The 17089-nt window shown below is 35.0% G+C and overlaps 1 protein-coding gene across 1 annotated transcript in view; it reads left to right on the forward strand.

Annotated features, from left to right (window-relative positions):
* BRIP1 (BRCA1 interacting DNA helicase 1) overlaps positions 1-17089 on the forward strand; it is a 191075-nt gene that overhangs the window by 13506 nt on the left and 160480 nt on the right. Inside the window, exon 6 of the mRNA XM_024757679.1 lies at positions 1555-1674. Within this exon, the coding sequence (XP_024613447.1) occupies positions 1555-1674 (120 nt within the window). The remainder of the gene's footprint in view (positions 1-1554; positions 1675-17089) is intronic.

Raw genomic sequence — 17089 nt, forward strand, 5'->3', positions numbered from 1 at the left:
CTGAATGGTGCTTTCTTATATATAAGGAATTTGACAATAAAATATTTACTTAAGGCATGTATCAGTAACAGAGCTACTTGGTACTTTTTAACTCCTTGTTTTTATCTAATAATGGCATTTTCTTTTGGCCAATATACCTCTGATATGAATATTTAGGTCATAGATACTTTTGGTATTGATAGTTTTAATGTAATGACAAGGTTTACTGTTATTTATTGAGTTTTTAATATCAATACATTATAAAATATGTTTATTTCTAAAAATTATTGAAGAAGCGAAATTACTAGAAATTTTTTTTTTTTTTTGCGGTACGCGGGCCTCTCACTGCCGTGGCCTCTCCCGTTGCAGAGCACAGGCTCCGGACGCGCAGGCTCAGCGGCTATAGCTCACGTGCCCAGCCGCTCCGCGGTATGTGGGATCTTCCCGGACCGGGGCACGAACCCGCGTCCCTTGCATCGGCAGGTGGACTCTCAACCACTGCGCCACCAGGGAAACCCCACTAGAAATTTTAAATGAAATGTTTTCATAGGTGAAAACTGTTTTCTCATAGAGTTCATGGCATTGAGGTAAGGAGGATGGACTTTAGACTTAGTTACAAATAAAAAAGATTATTAAATTAACATGTCCTTTGTAGATAATTGTATATTTTTAATTGAATATACTCAAAAGGTGTTTGCATTTTTATGTAGTTTATCTGTTCCATTTACAATCTTTATTAACTTCCATGATTAAACCTTGTTTTTAGAAATAGAATGAAATCATTTTCTAGTTTTATATTTGGAAAATCACCAATTACAAATGAAGTATCTCTAGAGATTTCTTTCCCCCAAAATGTGTACTTAGAGTTGGATGTTCTGAGGTAGAGCTCAACATATAGCATTTATTCCCTGACTTCATTGGCTCTCATTTCTTTTTTGTAGGAATGCAGTTATCGACAGAAATGCTTCTTTTCCTCTTTATAATTTAAGTAAATAGGTTTTGGCAAGTAAGAAAAAGCATAGATAGTTTGGAAAGAAAACAGTGGTGTTTATAAAAGAAATTTAGTCAAATACAATTTGGATTATCAAATATCTAGTAAGTAATATAATAATAGTAATCAAGTAATTTATTTCATCAGGTAGGAAATAATGAATATTTACATTTAAAGTTTTTATTCTGTGTTTTTTTTTTTCAATTTAGAATAAGGTTTCCATTTTTATTTACTTTTATTTTCCAATTAGATATGTAATCGGACTTTGCCATAATACTATTCTTGGTATCCATATGGTGGGGCTGTTTTATGGGAAGATCATTTTACAATGCTATAGTTTTGCCACATCATTAATTAAAGCTATTTTGGTCGGAATTTGAGAGGTATTACTGTATTCTGTTTTATTTAAGTTTTATAATAAGGTGCCTATTTGTTTTTAGAAACTTTTTGATTGTTGCCAGTGAGAAATAGTCATTTCTTTTAATGCTGAAAACATACGTTATAGCTATTCTGATCTTTGAGCGCAACTAGCCTCATCAAACTTCCTAGTTACAATAAGTTTTATTTTGGTTCTGTATTTACAGATTAGAAAACGTCATTGTTTTGAAAAGGAGGTGCACCATTTGGATGCAAAAGTTGCTTCAGGAAAGACCACAAAACTCAACTCCCCATTAGGAAAGATAAACTCCTTTTCTCCACAAAATGTATGTATTTATACCATTGTTCAGTTTAAAGAAGGAAAATGTGGAATTTGCTAAATCTATTTTTGAAAAAGATGAAGAATAGTATAATCAAAGAAGAGTAGAAAACAACTCAGAAGTCCTAAGTGCTGTCACATGTCTTCTGCTGTGTGAGATGGTAAACCTATGCTCTTTGTGCCCCAGTTTCCTCATTTATAAAATAAGAGAATTGGACTAGAACGAGATCTGAAAGTTTTTTTCCTCTTTTACATTCTAATGTTTGTGAACTCTACTTCCTAGAGTTCTTTCAGTGTCCTTAGGGCATCATTTCTCAAGGAGTAGTCCAGGGAGCTCTGGAGATTCCTGAGATTTTTTTCCAGATAGGCTGTGAGGTCAAAAGTATTTTCATAGTGATGTTAAGATGTTACTTACCGTTTTTTTTTTTTGTTTGTTTGTTTTTTACCATCTTTGACATTTGCACTGATGGTACAAAAGCATAGGTTGGTAAAACTGTTGGTGCTTTAGCACAATAAGGGTAGTGGCATCAACCTGTATTAATAGTAATTTTCTTCACCGTCGTTAATGCACAGTTAAGAAAAGCCAGTTTCACTTAAGTCCTTGATGAAGCAGTAAAAATTACTAATTTTATTAAATCTTCACCCTTGAGATTTTTAACATTCTGTGTGAAGATTAGAGTAGTTTTCGTAAATCACTTTTGCATTCAGAAGTAGGATGGTTTTCTTGAGGGAAAGCACTTATAGGATTGTTTGGATTGTGAGCTGAACTAGCCACTTTTTTCACAGAACATTGTTTTTACTTGAAAGAATAACTGAGACTAACTTCGGTAATTCTCGAAAATAAAGTGAGCCTGATAAAATTTCAGATTTCAGTGAAAAATCAGAATTTTGAAAAATTGTGTATACTACTGTGAGCTTAGCAGTTTTCTGATACTTAAAGACTCTGATGATATTTATTGGTGGTGATATTGTATATGTGACTTTTTGATATTGTGTAATGAAATATGTTTTAATTATATAGTTTTATATAAATGGAATCATGCCTGGAATTTTTTATTGAATTCCAAATATTGTGAAGTTTACCTTGTTGGGTACTGGATATTATTGTATTTCTATAAGTACTCTTGAGTTTTGCTCTGGGATGCAGTTAAATTACTTGGAATCAGCTTGATCCTTTTGGTTCTTGCTTTTAGGATTTGTTAGGTAGGGCCTGAGCCGGGTTTAGTTTTGGGCTACCTCAGTAGAGGCTACCTCCTTTTGAGTCCTCTACCTAATGCTCCATGAGTTATGAAGTTTTCCAGCCTGGCTGGTGGGAACAGGCACTGTTCCATGCTGTCTGTGAGTGTCTCGTCATTTCAGGTGGTTCTTGCCACTATCTTGGATTGTTTCCTCATTGGCATGTGCTGATCAGTACTCTACTAGATACCTGAGAGGTCCTTCTGCAGATCTCTGGAGTGCATTCTTTGTGCAGCACTCTCCATTCTGCTTTCTTCTCTGTGAACTTCAGTCTTCTTGGTCTCCCTGGACTCTCAGCAGTGTCTCTTCAACTTGGGTTTGCTGGGCTGTATCTGGGTTCCCCTTCCCCATGCCACAGCATGCAAACTCTCAGGACAACAAGCTGAAAGAATCATAAGGCTTAATCTCATTTGTTTCCCATCTCTCAGGGATCACTCTTCCTTAAAAACTATTGTTTCATATAGTCTGTCTGTATTTTTAGTTTTTCGGGTAGGGGATGAAACAACTCATTGACAAATTCCAGAAGTCTTTAGATGGCTTATAAAGCTCCTGTTTACCTGTACAGTCTTTAGGCCTTTATAAACTTTTTGCATTCTTTTGCCCTTTCTCCTCTTTCCCACTTTTTTTGTCTGACTTCTGATAATCCTTCAGGAAGCCTTCCTTGGTGTCCCCAATTTTGAGTTAGATTCCCATCTGGAATGTTCCTTGTATTTCTCAAGAACATTTTCTTTTTTTTTTTAATTAACATTTTATTTTTATTTTATGTAATTAATTATTTTTGGCTGCATCAGGTGTTTTTTTTAAAATCATCTTTATTGGAGTATAATTGTATGGATATGTATGTTCCTATTACCATTTTCTTGATTGTTTTGGGTTTGTTATTGTAGGTCTTTTCCTTCTCTTGTGTTTCCTGCCAAGAGAAGTTCCTTTAGGATTTGTTGTAAAGCTGGTTTGGACGTGCTGAATTCTCTTAGCTTTTGCTTGTCTGTAAAGGTTTTAATTTCTCTGTCAAATCTGAAATGAAATCCTTGCTGGGTAGAGTAATCTTGGTTGTAGGTTTTTCCCTTTCATGACTTTAAATATGTCCTGCCACTCCCTTCTGTCTTGCAGAGTTTTTTGCTGAAAGATCAGCTTTTAACCTTATGGGGATTCCCTTGTATGTTATTTGTTGTTTTTCCCTTGCTGCTTCTAATATATTTTCTTTGTATTTAATTTTTGGTAGTCTGATTAATATGTGTTTTGGCATGTTTCTCCTTGGATTTATCCTGTATGGGACTTTTCTGTGCTTTTTGGACTTCATTGACTATTTCCTTTCCCGTATTAGGGAAGTTTTCAACTATAATCTCTTCAAATGTTTTCTCAGTCCCTTTCTTTTTCTCTTCTTCTGGGACTCCTATAATTCGAATGTTGGTGCGTTTAATGTTGTCCCAGAGGTCTCTGAGACTGTCCTCAATTCTTTTCATTCTTTTTTCTTAATTCTGCTCTGCAGTAGTTACTTCTACTATTTTATCTTCCAGGTCACTTATATGTTTTTCTGCCTCATTCTGCTATTGATCCCTTCTGGAGAATTTTTAATTTAATTTATTGTGGTGTTCATCATTGTTTGTTTGCTCTCTAGTTCTTCTAGGTTCTTGTTAAACGTTTCTTGTATTTTCTCCATTTTATTTCCAAGATTTTGCATCATCTTTACTATCATTACTCTGAATTCTTTTTCAGGTAGATTGCCTATTTCCTCTTTGCATCAGGTCTTAGCTGTGGCACACGGGATCTTTCGTTGTGCCGCACAGGCTCTTCGTTTCGGTGTACAGGCTTCTCTCTAGTTGTGGTGTGCGGGCTCCAGAGTGCACAGGGCTCAGTAGTTGTGGTGTGCAGGCTCTCTAGTTGTGTCATGTGGGGTCCAGAGTGCGTGGGCTCTATAGTTGTGGCACGCGGGGTCACCAGTTGTGACACGCAGGCTCAGTAGTTGTGGTGCGTGGGCTTAGTTGCCCTGCGGCATGTAGGATCCTAGTTCCCTGACTAGGGATCGAACCCACATCCTCTACATTGGAAGGCAGATTCTTAACCACTGGACCACGACGAAGTCCCTACTTCCCAGTTTTTAACACTCACCTTACTCTTAATATCCTCTCCACAGGCTCTTAGTTCCATTATGGACAACACCAGTTTCTCTGAGACCTCCTTGAAGACTGTGACTGTTTTATTCATCTTTTTGTTTCAAGCACCTAACGTAGTGCCAAGAACCTAGTTGTAGACTGAGTAAATGAATATCATAATCCCTGCCCTCAAAGAGCCTTCTTTTGAATTCTTGAAAATACTGAGTGGGGGAAAAGAATAGTCAGTTATCTTCAGAGAAGCCTTATGTTTGGAGAAGTCATCTCAGGAGTTTTTAATGTCAGTAAAAACATATGCTTTATGTTTGCCAGTGTTTTCTTGCTCATTTTCTTTCACTGTACCTTATTGTCTTCATAGCCCTTACTATTTGAATTTATTAGTCTACTTGTTTATTATCTATTTGCCCTGTTAGAATGTAATGTCAATCTTTTTCACGGGTATCTCGGCTACCTAGAACAGCGTATGGCATATATTAGTTGCCCAATAAATATTTGTTGGTAGAATCTTATTGAATTCTTATAATGACTTTGAGGCAGGTACTATTGTTATTCTCATCTTACAGATAAGGAAACTCTGAGAAGTACGTAATTTGCCTAAGGTCACAAAGCTGGCAAATAGTGGAGTTAGATCCTACCTAAGGAGTCTGATGCTCTGGCAAATGCTCTAATTACTTTATTATACATTCTCTAAAATGCCTCAGAAATTCTGGAGCCATGTAAACAGTATTCTGGCACCAAGATAGGGGAAAAATATGTAGAAGCCTCAAGGCTAAAGAAATCAAATATAGAATAATATGATTGGTAATAGCTAAAATAAGATAAAGTTTTTTGTTTTTTAAGGATTTTTTTTGTTTCGTTTTGTTTTTACTGGTTAAGAGAATGAGCTCAAATCAGAGTGCCTGGGTTTTAATCACAGTTTTGCTCTTTACAACCTTTGTAACCTTGATTAAGGTTTTAAACTATTGCTACTTCATTTTCCCATTTGTTGAATGGGGATGGTAATAGTATCTATCTTACGGGGCTGCTAGAGGATTAAACAAGTTAATACTTATAAAGTGCTTAGATTATACCTGGCATATCTTGGAGCTTATTAAGTGGTAAGTGGTAGTAAAAGTATCAGCAGCAGCAGTTGTAGTAGCGGCAAATACTTACATATTTGTATGCTGCTGATAAAAGGTATTATATAATACTGGTTAATAATATTAATTTTCAGAAGTTAGGTTTATAATTAGCAGATTCTTTTAATATGTGTTAAAGATGTTTATAGGTCAACCTGTTTAGGATCGAGACCACTTGACCATAAGCAGAGCTACTGTGCTCCTGGCTGAGTATCTTAATTTTAAACTAAGTTCTTTGATTGATTTCTTGTTTTGGTTATGTACTATGTTGATCATTTATTATGATCTTCTTATTGGCAAAGTATAATTGTATCTATACATGTGTATCTATATCTTTATATCAGTTTTATTTTTAAACCAGAAGTTACAAGTTTTCTTCCTTGGCTTTAGCTGGTATAGGTCTACATTGCTTTAGAAATGCAATAATTTTTCATAGATGGGTGATTTATTACTCATAATGTTAAAGGTATGGGTTTCTGATAATTTCTTATAAGTTTGAAGATTTATTGAAGAAGCTAAATCTCAACTAACTCTAGTAACTCAAATGGTAACACTTCACTAGTCAACAGAACTTTTGTTTGTAAGAAGACATAAGTGATATATGCCATACTAATTAAGCATGCATAAAGTAAATTTGTCAGACACCAGAATACTTTTGCAATGACAGAAAAGACCATATGGCCGAGCTCTAATATTTGTTCTTTTTTTGGTAGTCTATAGTGAAAAGCATGAATATATAAAGTAACTTTATGAAAACCCCCACAAATACTTAGGTAAAATGATCTGTATTTTCAATGTAATTTTTTTTGTTTCTAACAAAAATAGAGTAAGCAGTTACAATAGAAACATAATTAGTACAAAATGTAAAGTTTTAGCTAATGTGAATGTTTCTTCCTTTTGTACTTTAGTAAATTGTTAGTGAATTTTAGTAGATTGTTAAGAAAACCTGTAGTTTTTTGTATTTTGGCTGTCATCTTAATTTTAAAAGCTTATGGTAGTATTTTTAATAAATCTTACATGGATATTTAGCAGTGAATAATACTTCTTGTTTTTCAGGGAACCAGGGCTAAACATTTCCATGGATATAATATAATAAAGAATAATGGGGATACGCGTAGGGGTAATTTATTTAAAGAAACGAGTCTTTGAGTATAGTAATATGTTTTTCCCTGCTAGAAATTTTCTTTGGTTTCTGGTACAACTTTTTTTCTCTTTCTCTTTTTTAATGAAGGTATAATTAACATTTAATATGTTAGTTTCAGGTGTACAACATAATGGTTCAATATTTGTATACATTGTGAAATGATCACCATAAGTCTAGTTAATATCTGTCACCTTACATAGTTACAAGATTTTTTTTTCTTATGATGAGAGCTTTTAAGATTTACTCTCTTAGCTGCTGTCAAATATTTAGCACAGTATTATTAACTGTAGTCACCATCCTGTACATGACATCCACATGACTTATTTATTTTATAACTGGAAGTTTGTACCTTTTGACCTCCTTCACCCATTTCTTCTGCTCTTCACCGCCATCTCTAGCAGCCCCCAATCTGTTCTCTGCATCTGTGAGCTTGTTTTTTTTGTTTTTGTTTTTAGATTTTACATACAAATTTGCCTTTCTCAGTCTGACTTATTCCACTACACGTAATATCCTCCATGTTCATCCACATTGTCCCAAATGGCAAGATTTTATTCTTTTTTATGGCTGAATAATATTCCATTGTGTATATATACATATACATATATATGTGTGTGTGTGTATACACACACACACACACACACACACACACACACCACATTTTCTTTATGCATTCATCCATCTATGGACACATATTGTTTCCATATCTTGGCCATTATAAGTAATGCTGCAGTGAACATGGGAGTGCATATATCTTTTTGAGTTACTGTTTTCATTTTTTTCTTCAGGTAAATTCTCAGATGTGGAATTCCTGGATCATATGGTTATTCTATTTTTAATTTTTCTGAGTAACTTTCATACTGTTTCCATAGTGACTGCATCAGTTTACATTCTGCCAGCAGTTCACAAGGATTCCCTTTTCTCCACATCCTTGCCAATACTTGCTGTTTTTTGTCTTTTTGATAATAGTCATTTTAACAGGTGTGAGGTGATGTTTCATTGTGATTTCGATTTGCATTTCCCTGATGATTAGTGATGTTGAGCATCTTTTCATGTACTTGTTGGCCATCTGTATGTCTTCTTTGGAAAAATGTCTCTTCATATCTTCTGCCATTTTTTGTTCGGATTGCTATTGAGTTCTATGAATTCTTTGTATATTAGATATTCGTCCCTTATCAGATACATGATTTGCAAATATTTTCTCCTTTTCAGTAGGTTGCCTTTTCACTTTGTTGATGGTTTCCTTTGCTGTGCCGAAGCTTTTTAGTTTGATGTAGTCCCCCTTGTTTATTTTTGCTTTTGTTGCTTTTGCTTTTAGAGTCAGATTCAAAAAACTATTGCCAAGACCTCTGTCAAGGAGTTTACCCACCTATGTTTTCTTCCAGGAGTTTTATGATTTCAGGTCTGAGGTCCAAGTGTTTAATCCATTTTGCGTTAATTTTTGTAGGTAATGTAAGATAGTTGTCCAGTTTCATTCTTTTGCATATGGCTGTCCAGTTTTCCGAGCACCATTTATTAAAGAGACTGTCCTTTCCCCATTGTATAACATTTTAAAATCATTGCAAAGTGGCTTGCTATAAATCATGAAAAATATTTTCTGTAAATTCTGGGATAGGTGATTTCATAAAAAGTAGAAGAAAAATGTAGTTTCATAATGTTTAATATTTATTTTATATCAGTTTCTGAAGTGAGTTTATCACCAAAACTTTTAGATAAAGTAATTTTACAAATGCAGTCCATATTTTAGAACTTTTCTTACGTTGAAAGATCATATACCTCATATTTAGGTATCATATTTTAATCTAGATTATCTACAGATTTGAATAAAGTAAATTGAGGAACATGGGAAAGAAAAATTTCTTTTTAGGACCTGTTCCTTCAAATGGGAGGAAAAAGAGGGTGGGACTAGATTTAATATACCTTATATCCCATTTAGCTGTAATACCTCTAAATTCTAATGATGCTTTTCCTATTTTGATCCTTATAAGATTATATTAGGGAGCATTTATTTTTTAGAAGAATAGTTATTTGGATTGGTATATTAATTGTTTAGTTCTCTTATCCCTACAAAGATATAAATGTTACAGTTTTCATACATTTAAAAACTGCAGTTGTATTATTATCTGGAAAACTCTCCTCTATAAATTAAATGATAAATTAGTTTAATGATTTCTGTTTTCCTCTAAATTTGACATTAAACTTTTTTGTTTTTCTTTTAAGTCTTCTTAGTTTTTATGAAAATAATTTAGCTTCCAACCTGTGAATTGAATTGGGTAGTTGTCTTTTTACCTTCCTATCATCTCCAGTTTCCTCACTCTCTTCAAGTCAGAAAATGGTGTCAGTACCTCCTCTCTTAAATGAATTACCTTCCAATGTCCCCTGCTTTTTCCCTTTCCTTGCATTTTACTTATTTATTATTTTTTAATACATCTTTATTGGAGTATAATTGCTTTATGATGTTGTGTTAGCTTCTGCTGTACAACACAGTGAATCAAGTATGTGCATACATATATCCCCATATTCCTTCCCTCTTGAGCCTCCCTCCCACCCTCCCTATCCTACCCCTCTAGGTTGTCACAAAGCACCGAGCTGATCTCACTGTGGTATGCAGCAGCTTCCCACTAGCTATCTATTTTACATTTGATACTTGTATATATGTCAGTGCTACTCTCTCACTACGTCCCAGCCTCCCCATCCCCCCACCCCCATGTCCTCAAGTCCGTTCTCAACGTCTGCATCTTTATTCCTGCCCTACCACTAGGTTCGTCAGTACCATTTTTCTAGATTCCATATATATATGCGTTAGCATACAGTATTTGTTTTTCTCTTTTTGACTTCACTCTGTATGACAGACTCTAGGTCCATCCACCTCACTACAAATAACTCAATTTTGTTTCTTTTTATGGCTGAGTAATATTCCGTTGTATATATGTGCCACAACTTCTTTATCCACTCGTCTGTCAGTAGACATTTAGGTTGTTTCCATGTCCTGGCTATCGTAAATAGTGCTGTAAATGAACATTGGGGTACATGACTCTTTTTGAATTATGGTTCTGTCAGGGTACATGCCCAGTAGTGGGATTGCTGGGTCACATGGTCGTTCTATTTTTAGTTTTTTAAGGAATCTCCATACTCTTCTCCATAATGGCTGCACCAATTTACATTTCCACCAACAGTGCAGGAGGGTTCCCTTTTCTCCACACCCTCTCCAGCATTTATTGTTTGTAGACATTTTGATGATGGCCATTCTGACCAGTGTGAGGTGATACCTCATTGTAGTTTTGATTTGCATTTCTCTAATGATTAGTGATATTGAGCATCTTTTCATGTGTTTGTTGGCCATCTGTATATCTTCTTTGGAGAAATGTCTGTAGGTCTTCCGCCCATTTTTGCACTGGGTTGTTTGTTTTTTTGATATTGAGCTGCTTGTATATTTTGGAGATTAATCCTTTGTCAGTTGCTTCATTTGCAAATATTTTCTCCCATTCTGAGGGTTGTCTTTTCATCTTGCTTGTGGTTTCCTTTGCTGTGCAAAAGCTTTGAAGTTTCATTACGTCCCATTTGTTTATTTTTGTTTTTATTTCAGTTACTCTATGAGGTGGGTCAAAAAGGATGTTGCTGTGATTTATGTCATAGAGTGTTCTGCCTATGTTTTCCTCTAAGAGTTTTATAGCATCTGGCCTTATATTTAGGTCTTTAATCCATCTTGAGTTTATTTTTGTGTATGGTGTTAGGAAGTGTTCTAATTTCATTCTTTTACATGTAGCTGTCCAGTTTTCCGAGCACCACTTATTGAAGAGGCTGCCTTTTCTCCATTGTATATTCTTGCCTGCCTACATTTTATTTATGTATTTGTGTATGTATTTCTTTTTGGTCTCACCACGCGGCATGTGGGATCTTAGTTCCCCCTACCAGGGATTGAACCCATGCCCCCTGCAGTGGAAGCACAGAGAGTTAACCCCTGGACTGCCAGAGAAGTCCCTCTTTACATTTTAGATTCATGTTTTTATACAGGTAATTCATATTATCAAGGATCAAGGATAATTCATATTGTCAAGGATCTAGTGAGGCATCAGTCTCCGTGTGGTCAAAATATAGTTAAGAAAAAACATATTTTAGAATAGAATGTTAAAATTCTGATATTACCTTGTTCTACCACTCATAACCATTTTCTCTAGAATTTATTTATATGTATTCTCTTAATTCTTTTAGCAAATCCTCACAATGAGTGAGGTAGTCTCACAGACACATTCTTTTGCTTATACCTGCTGTTTGTTTATTAAACAAGTGCTAACATTGTGTATATACTTTTAGAAAAAGTAGTGTTTATTTTTGCCTAGTGTGTAGAAAAGAGGTGGGTCCAGCAGAGTGCGCTGTTGATCTTCAGGTAAAGTGTTGGTGTTGGGCAAAGCCTTGGGCTGTTTTTCTTCCTCTTAAACCCTGCCTTTACTTTCTTTTCTCTCTGTCTCTCTTTTTCTCTCCCTCTCTTTCCTCCCCCTCTTCCCCTCCGTATCTTTAACATGCTGAAGATATTCTCAGGAGAAAATGACCAGTTTATTTTGAAATATGCTGAAGATATTCTCAGGAGAAAATGACCAATTTATTTTGAAAAGCTGTTATTTTACACGTCATTTTCTCATAGTTTTACTGTACTTTTTATTTAAAATAACTGCTTGTATAGTGAAATAATGCTCACTGTGTTTCAGGAACTCTTAAATAGTCTAGAAATACTAATTTACCTGGTAAATACAGGTTCATGTGAGTTAATGCTTATTGCAGGTCCTTTTAAGTTTTCAGTGGATTTGACAATTTTCAAAATAAAACAAAATAATTTAATTGAATCCCTATAATAACCTTATGAGGAAGGTGTTAATATTTTCTTCAATGACAGAAGAGGAAATTGAGTCACAGATAGTTTAAGTTCATGTCACGAAGCTGATGAGTAGAGGCTGGTTTAAAACTCAGGCATTTTCGCTCTAGAATTAATCCTCTCAGCCACCTCACTCTTCTGCCTCTGAATCAACTCTTCCCGATGACCTTTAGATTAAAGACAGTTCATTTATGTACTTTCACAGGTAATATTATGTAGATATTTCATTTAATATTAGTTCCTCTTTCAGTCTCTCTCTCTCAACACCCTGTTCTTTTATGATGCTTACCAAAGTTTATGATTACATATTTATTTATAGGTTTCATGGTTTTACTTGCCTCCTTGCCGGGCTGTCCATAAGGACAAGTGTATTGTCTCTCTTGTTCACTTTTTTTATAACCAGCATCTGGCACAGGACCTGTGCTTATATTTGTTGAATAAATGAATGGAAAAATGGCTAAAGTTAAGAAAATGTACTCTTTACCACCATTTCTTGTGGCTTACAGCTTTTACTCAGATCCATATACTTAAAAAGGTGTGACAGTACTGTTAAATAGAGGAGACTGAAAGCAGGTTTTTAAATGTTTTTTTGCTTCTTCTGCAGTACATTTTGGTTGTAGTTTATGTACTAGCACACAAAAATAAAAGATCAAATAATGATTTCAGGGACCAAGAGGTAAATTGGTGCTTAATATAAATGAAAGATTAGAAACAACTTTTGTTTTCTGTAGCTACTCTGTGACCACACTGTTAAATAATATGACCATCTAGTTGAAGTATAGTTTATTCAAGACAGCAAAATTTTTGAAAACCGTTATATGCCATACACTTAAAAACAATAACTTACATTTTTTTTGACAGTTAATAATAATGATAGCTTTTTGGAACGTGTACGTGTGCCAGGCAGTTTGTATGTTCTCTCATATATCCTTACGTGAACTCTGAAGAAAATAGAGCGGATATTAGTCTCATTTTATAGATAAGAAAATTGGAGCCCAAAGATACTAGATTATTTGACAATGGTCACAATTATGGATATATGGTAGAACTGTGATTTGAGTCTAGTTCTAAAATTGAGCTGAATATAGATTCATGGAAAGGAGAGAAAAGGAATGGCTGGGAAAATTTTTTGTTTTCCTGTTGGCTGATGAGGAAAAAACAAAGTAACTTGTCAAGAGAAAAGAGATTTTATTATTCAGTATGTCTGGCCTTAAAATATCTTCTTTTAAATAGTCTGCAGTTGGGGAAGATTAAATTATCTTAAACATTTTGTGTATTTTACCTACTAAAGAGTCAAAGGAAGTTTTAAACTCAAATTTTAAAAAAATTATGAGGAATATACATTGTTTGAAAAACCTTTAACAATATAAAGCAGTACAGAGTAAAAAGTTAAATATTCTCCCTTAAACTATTACTTCCATCCCCCTTTCTGCTTCCCAGAAGTAAACAAGAGTAACAGTTTCATGAGAATCTTTCTGGATCTTTTTGTATAAATTTACAACAGATATTTTTCATAGTTCTGTTATAGTTAAATTTTGTTTTTTGTTTTTTTTACATTTAACCTTCTTATTTATAGAGTTTATTTTAATATATGTATGAGGCCAGGTTCTAACTGTATTCTTTTCCAAATAGATGATCAATTGTCCTAGGGTCAACTAAAGAATAATTTTTCCTGATTTAATTTTTCCTTTGCTGTTATCATATACTAAATTGTTATATATACTTGGATTGGTTCCTGGCCTTTTTTTTTTAAATTTTAATATTTTTCAAAACATGTATGTGTATAGTCAGAGTCAAAGAGTTCTACATGGTTTCAAACAAAAAGCAGTAGACCTCTGCCCTAGTTCTAGTCTCTACCAGTTCCCCCATCTGAAGTCAATAACTTAATCATTTTACCTGTTTATTCTGATATTTATCTATTTTTTAAAAAAGTAACAAGCATGTTCTGCCTTTTTCTTGAATTTTCAGTTTTGGATACCTTCCATTGTCTTCCTACTGTCCTTTCTTCTTTTTTTGGGCTGCGTCAGCACACAGGATCTTCATTGAGGCATGCAAGATCTTTCATTGCAGTGCATGGGCTTCTGTACTTGTAATGTGCAGGCTTCTCTCTAGTTGTGGCGTGCGCTCCAGGGCACGTGAGCTCCAGAGCGCATGGGCTCTGTTGTTTGCAGCATGCGGGCTCTCTCGTTGAGGCACGTGAGCTCAGTAGTTGTGGCGGGCAGGCTTAGTTGCCCCACGGCATGAGGGATCTTAGTTCCCCGACCAGGGATTGAACCCACATCCCCTGCGTTGGAAGGCAGATTCTCTACCACTGTACCACCAGGGAAGTCCCCTGTCCTTTCTAATTTTCTCATTACTTTTCCCCCTCAAGCCTCACAATATTTGATGTTTACATTATTGTAATTATGTAAATATCATTAAAAACTGAGCCAAGTGTTAGATTATGATTACAGTTCTTTCCCCAAACCAGGTTTTATTTTTTCTAGCGCTTAATATTTGTCTTGTCATTTACTTAGTTTTCTGTATATCTGTAACTATTTATCTCCAAATTCTGATAGAGCTTAAAATCTGTTAACTCATTCAAATGTATCAGGTCAAGAATGTCCATATTTCTTAGACTCTCAATATTTAGTGAAAATAATGAAAAATACTTTTTTGATGTTGAATTTTATTGTATGTATTTTAATGACATTGAGCTTTTTTGAATACAAAAGCATTATCTATTCCTTAGTGAAAATTTGGAAACCACTAAAATGTATACTCAAGTTATTAACATTAATTTGTAATTCAACTATCACCTTAGTATCAACCCCTTGTTATTTTGCTTGCTATCCTTTTACACACAGACACACACACACACAGACACACACAGACACACACACAATTTGTTACCAATTGCTGTGTAACAAATCAACCATTTATTTAGGTTACTATTCTGAGGGTCAGCAATTTAGGCTGGGCTCAGCTGGGCATTTCTTCTGCTGATCTCAGCTGGTCCACTCATGCATCCGTGGTCAGTTGCAGGTCAGCTGCAAGTCAGCAAGGCGGCTCTGCTTCTTAGGCTTGGTTGGCAGTTGACTAGGACCAAGGGACCATGGCGTGGGTACCTCTCATCATCCAGCAGACTAATCCCAGCTTATATATATGGTGGCCCCAAGGTTCCAGGAACAGCAAGAGAGCAAACCCCAATGTGCAAAATACCTCTTGAGCCTCTGTTTATGCCACATTTCCTAATATCCCAGTCACCAAAGCAAGTCACATGGCCAAGCTGAGATTTGAGGTAAGGAGTTCACCTCTTTTTTTTTTTTTTTAATTAATTAATATTTTTATTTTTGGCTGTGTTGGGTCTTCGTTTCTGTGCGAGGGCTTTCTCTAGTTGTGGCAAGCGGGGGCCACTCTTCATCGTGGTGCGTGGTCCTCTCACTATTGTGGCCTCTCTTGCTGTGGAGCACAGGCTCCAGACGCGCAGGCTCAGTAGTTGTGGCTCATGGGCCTAGTGCCTCCGCAGCATGTGGGATTTTCCCAGACCAGGGCTCAAACCCGTGTCCCCTGCATTGGCAGGCGGATTCTCAACCACTGTACCACCAGGGAAGCCCAGGAGTTCACCTCTTGGTGAGAAGAGCTTCAAAGTGACCTTGCAAAGGGGGCTTACATATAGAAATGAGAAGAATTTTTGGCCATTAAAAAATATATATGTATATCTGTATATAATATGCATTATGCATATACTTTTTTAAAAACAAAATTTGGATAGGATTTATTATTAAAAAATTTTTTTTTAATTTAGCTGCACTTCAGGTTCTTAGTTCCCCAACCATGAATCGAACCTGGGCCCTGGGAGTGAAAGTGTGGAGTCCAAAGCACTGGACTGCCAGGAAGTTCCCAACAAAATTTGGATTATAGTGTATATAGCGTATATAGCATTTATTTTTCACCTAATATATCATGGTCATAGAAAAGGCTTTTAGAAATCTAACTCTTACTTTGATGCATACTTTTTTGATATAACCTTTTTTTTCTATGTTAGGAGTTGGCAAACTACAATCCATGGGCAGAATATGGCCCACTGTCTGTTTTTATAAATTTTGGGGAACACGGTTTACATTCATTTGCTTACTGTTTGTGGCTAATTTTGTGCTCTAATGGTAGAATTGAGTAGTTGTGACATACGATATGGCTAACAAAACTTAAAATATTTACTCTTTGGCCCTTTAAAGAAAGTTTACCAACCCTTGTCCTATGCTATTTTAATCTTGGTAAGTGAGGCCAGAAGTTGGTGGCATTAGTGAGAACCTCTTGCTTTATCTGCAAATTTGCCTAAGGGCAGGATGATAGAATGGATGAATAATTGCTTGAGTGAGTTTCCTTCAGCTCCAATAATTATGATTTTTTAAGAGCTTGTAGAAGACATAATAGTGACCTCTACAGTGGAAATAGAAAGGATAATTCTCAAAAATTTCAAATCTTCATCATGTTGAATGAACTTGGTGAATGTTCCAGAAAGATTTGACAGTTATTTTTCTTGATCTGTAGAAATATTTAATACGTATAGCAATCTAGCTGACGTGTGTACATACTTAGTGATAATAGAATCTATAATTGCCATTTAGAAGCTTTTCACTCATTGATAGTGGGTATGGAAAGATAACTTTACCTCAGAAAACTACTTTAATTGACGAATTGTCTGACCAGTAGACAGACAGATAGATATGTAGATTTACTTATTAAAGTTTTTAAAGATTTTCACATAGTCACAAAATTTTACAAAAATTGAAAATACAATACAAATATATATTTTTTCCCCTGAACCACTTGAGAGTACGTTATTGATGTGATGCTCCATCACCCTGGAATACTTTAGTGTCTTATTTCCTAAAGCAAAGACATTCTTCAATATAACCATAAAAATCAGGAAATTATAATTGATTCATTGTTATCTAATACTC

The sequence above is a fragment of the Neophocaena asiaeorientalis genome, unplaced genomic scaffold, assembly GCF_003031525.2.
Source record: "Neophocaena asiaeorientalis asiaeorientalis breed wild unplaced genomic scaffold, Neophocaena_asiaeorientalis_V1.1 scaffold327, whole genome shotgun sequence".
NCBI lineage: Eukaryota > Metazoa > Chordata > Mammalia > Artiodactyla > Phocoenidae > Neophocaena > Neophocaena asiaeorientalis.